We start from the raw sequence: 2,788 nt of genomic DNA, 5'->3' as shown, positions 1-2,788 counted from the left end.
TGCTGTTTTGCTGACTAGACTGGTTTTTATTCATGGCTGATTTTCCTTTTCCACTTTCCAGGTTGCATGTCAGGAAATAAGTGGCACATCACAGGTCTCAGAGTCTACCCTTTCAGAACACGACTCTGATAGAACCACTAAGCCAATGGCTCAAAGTCTTCCGTCTATATCATTCTCTGAAGCTCAACGCTTAATTTCTTTATTTTTCGCTTTATGTACAAAGGTTTGTTTATGCATACTTAAAAGCTAGCTTATAAATTGACATTGGCTACATTATAATTTCTTCAGACCAGTTCCAAAAAAACTGACCCAATTTTTGTATCCTTTCAGAAACCTAGTCTTCTTCAGATTGTATTTGATGTCTATGGGCGAGCCCCAAGGATGGTTAAGCAGGTCTTATTTTCTTGAATATATGTTAATTTACTAGAATTCTTTTTGGTCTATATGTTATGCTCACACAATAGTTAGCTGTCAGTCTTTTAACTTAGAATACACCTTTGCCATGGTTTATAGAATAATAGCAGGTTTCCACAAAATGTTTGTGGTTTGAAACTGTTTGTTTTATCTTTTGGATTAGGTTTAGGTATGCAAATATATGCTGCTTCACATATGATTATATGAAAAACAGATTTCATTGTGCATTTTGATTTTGCTTTTGCTTTTCATCTAATGCTGTCGCCAGTGAATTTTATTTTAATGCTTCTTTTTGTTCACGTGTTTTTGCAGGCTTTTCATCGCCACATTCCTATTCTTCTGAGGGCATTAGGGCAATCTTATACTGAATTGCTTCATATTATATCTGATCCACCACAAGGAAGTGAAAATCTTTTGACACTGGTAGCTTTCTGTTTGCATTGTTCAAAATAGCCTATATTTTGGTTCATGGAACTTAGATGAAGATGATCTTAATGAATTAACATTGACTTATGTGTTCTTGAAGGTACTGCAAATATTGACTCAAGATTCAACACCATCATTGGAACTGATATCTACTGTAAAACGTCTATATGAAACTAAATTTAAGGTATGTCGTAGGTGGAGAATGGTACGATATGTTTTGGCTTGTTTCCTTATCCACACTGGTTCTCCATTTCAGGATGTTTCAATTCTGGTTCCACTGCTGTCATCACTCTCCAAAAAGGAGGTCAAACTGTTGAACCTTTTCTGCTGTTCATTGTATATTGTTAAATTTTCCTTGTTCCCCATTATTTAGTGATAAGACATTTCTAGGGTTTCTTTTTTTTTTTGGCCATGCTATTCTACAACTTCAAACTACTACATCTTTTCCATCTTTAAAAATTTCCCCATATCAACATTCTTCCACCATTTTCTACGGCCCAAATTAGATCAGTAAATTCTTATAAGATTGCTTGCAATTAGTCCATTTACACATGTGATAAAGTATTATGTGGCTAGAAAAAATATGACTATCGTAACATGTTTTAGGATACAATTTATTTTGTAATTAGTCCATTTATACCCCTGATCAAGATTATTTGGTTTTGCAGGTGTTACCAATATTCCCCCGCCTTGTTGACCTACCATTGGAGAAGTTTCAGAGGGCACTTGCTCACATACTACAGGTATATGTGAATTATCAAGCTGAACATCATATTTAATATGAATTATGCTCTTTCTGGGTTGCCTTGAATATGGGGCATTGAACACTTTTTCCATATTCCAGTTTTCTTCTTGGTACATGGGACCTGTTATTTCTCTATTCTTCTAGATAAGCTAAGCATTCAATATGTTCATCACAGGGATCGGCTCATACAGGTCCAGCATTAACGCCGGTTGAAGTGTTGGTCGCAATCCATGGAATTGTTCCCGAGAAAGATGGCCTTGCACTTAAGAAGGCATGCATTTTATTGTTTTATATATAACGAAAAATGTTATCTCTCTTCTCCTGTGCTTGGCAAAGTTAAATTTCCCCGTATTAGAAGTGTTATACTATACTTTTGGTTGATTGTCTATCAAACTTTTGCTATAAGTACCCAAAATAAATGGTTAGTTGTATAATAAAGGAGTCATGTTGCAACCCTTTCTGATAAAAGAATACATTTATGGTTTCTTAGCCTAATTAGATATTACGGAATTTGGTTAGGTCGGTTGTATTTTCTATTAGGATTTAGCTGACCAGAGTTTGTTGACTGTATCTGTATAATCTGATTCATCAGTTGCGTTTCATATTGCTTCAACTTTTTAAAATCCTTAATAGTGTAAGTTGCGACCTCTGAATTATTCTTTTGCACCATCAGATAACAGATGCTTGTTCAGCATGTTTTGAGCAGCGTACAGTGTTCACACAACAGGTTCTGGCAAAAGCATTGAACCAGATGGTACGAAGATTTGATTTATATGACAAGTTTACGTATTTACTTCAACACTATTTTTGTTCCTTATTGTGGAAACTTTCAGGTTGACCAAACTCCGTTGCCTCTACTTTTCATGAGGACAGTTATTCAGGCAATTGACGCTTTCCCTGCATTGGTAACCCCTCCGTCTCCCTTTGCTACTTATGTTGATTAGGTTATTGATTGCTAACCTTTTCCTTCTGATTTCCTCTATAAAGCACGGACATTTTGCTGCCGTGTCTGCGTGTCGGAAATATTTTGGACATGACACTCATTGGCACTCGTTTGACACGCGTGTCAGTGTCTTAATAAAAATAAAAAATATTTCCGGACCTGTTTGGACACACCAAAATATCATCACGTGTCAGCGTATCCAGTATTATTCTTAACGTATTTTTTAAACGAGTTTAGAAATAATATATATTATTATTTAT

The 2,788-nt window shown here is 35.4% G+C and overlaps 1 protein-coding gene across 5 annotated transcripts in view; it reads left to right on the top strand.

The window, feature by feature from the left end:
* The window catches only part of LOC107606245 (symplekin), a 17,943-nt gene that overhangs the window by 13,072 nt on the left and 2,083 nt on the right, over positions 1 to 2,788 (top strand). For all 5 annotated transcript variants that reach the window (XM_021106543.1, XM_021106544.1, XM_016308271.2 and 2 more), the window contains 9 exons: positions 62 to 223; positions 331 to 393; positions 727 to 837; positions 941 to 1,024; positions 1,097 to 1,144; positions 1,509 to 1,583; positions 1,761 to 1,856; positions 2,259 to 2,339; positions 2,419 to 2,490. In XM_021106543.1, coding sequence (XP_020962202.1) covers positions 62 to 223; positions 331 to 393; positions 727 to 837; positions 941 to 1,024; positions 1,097 to 1,144; positions 1,509 to 1,583; positions 1,761 to 1,856; positions 2,259 to 2,339; positions 2,419 to 2,490 — 792 coding nt within the window. The remainder of the gene's footprint in view (positions 1 to 61; positions 224 to 330; positions 394 to 726; positions 838 to 940; positions 1,025 to 1,096; positions 1,145 to 1,508; positions 1,584 to 1,760; positions 1,857 to 2,258; positions 2,340 to 2,418; positions 2,491 to 2,788) is intronic.

The sequence above is a fragment of the Arachis ipaensis genome, chromosome B07, assembly GCF_000816755.2.
Source record: "Arachis ipaensis cultivar K30076 chromosome B07, Araip1.1, whole genome shotgun sequence".
NCBI lineage: Eukaryota > Viridiplantae > Streptophyta > Magnoliopsida > Fabales > Fabaceae > Arachis > Arachis ipaensis.
The sequence above is the reverse complement of the archived record's forward strand: the minus strand, read 5'-3'. Positions and strand labels throughout refer to the sequence as shown.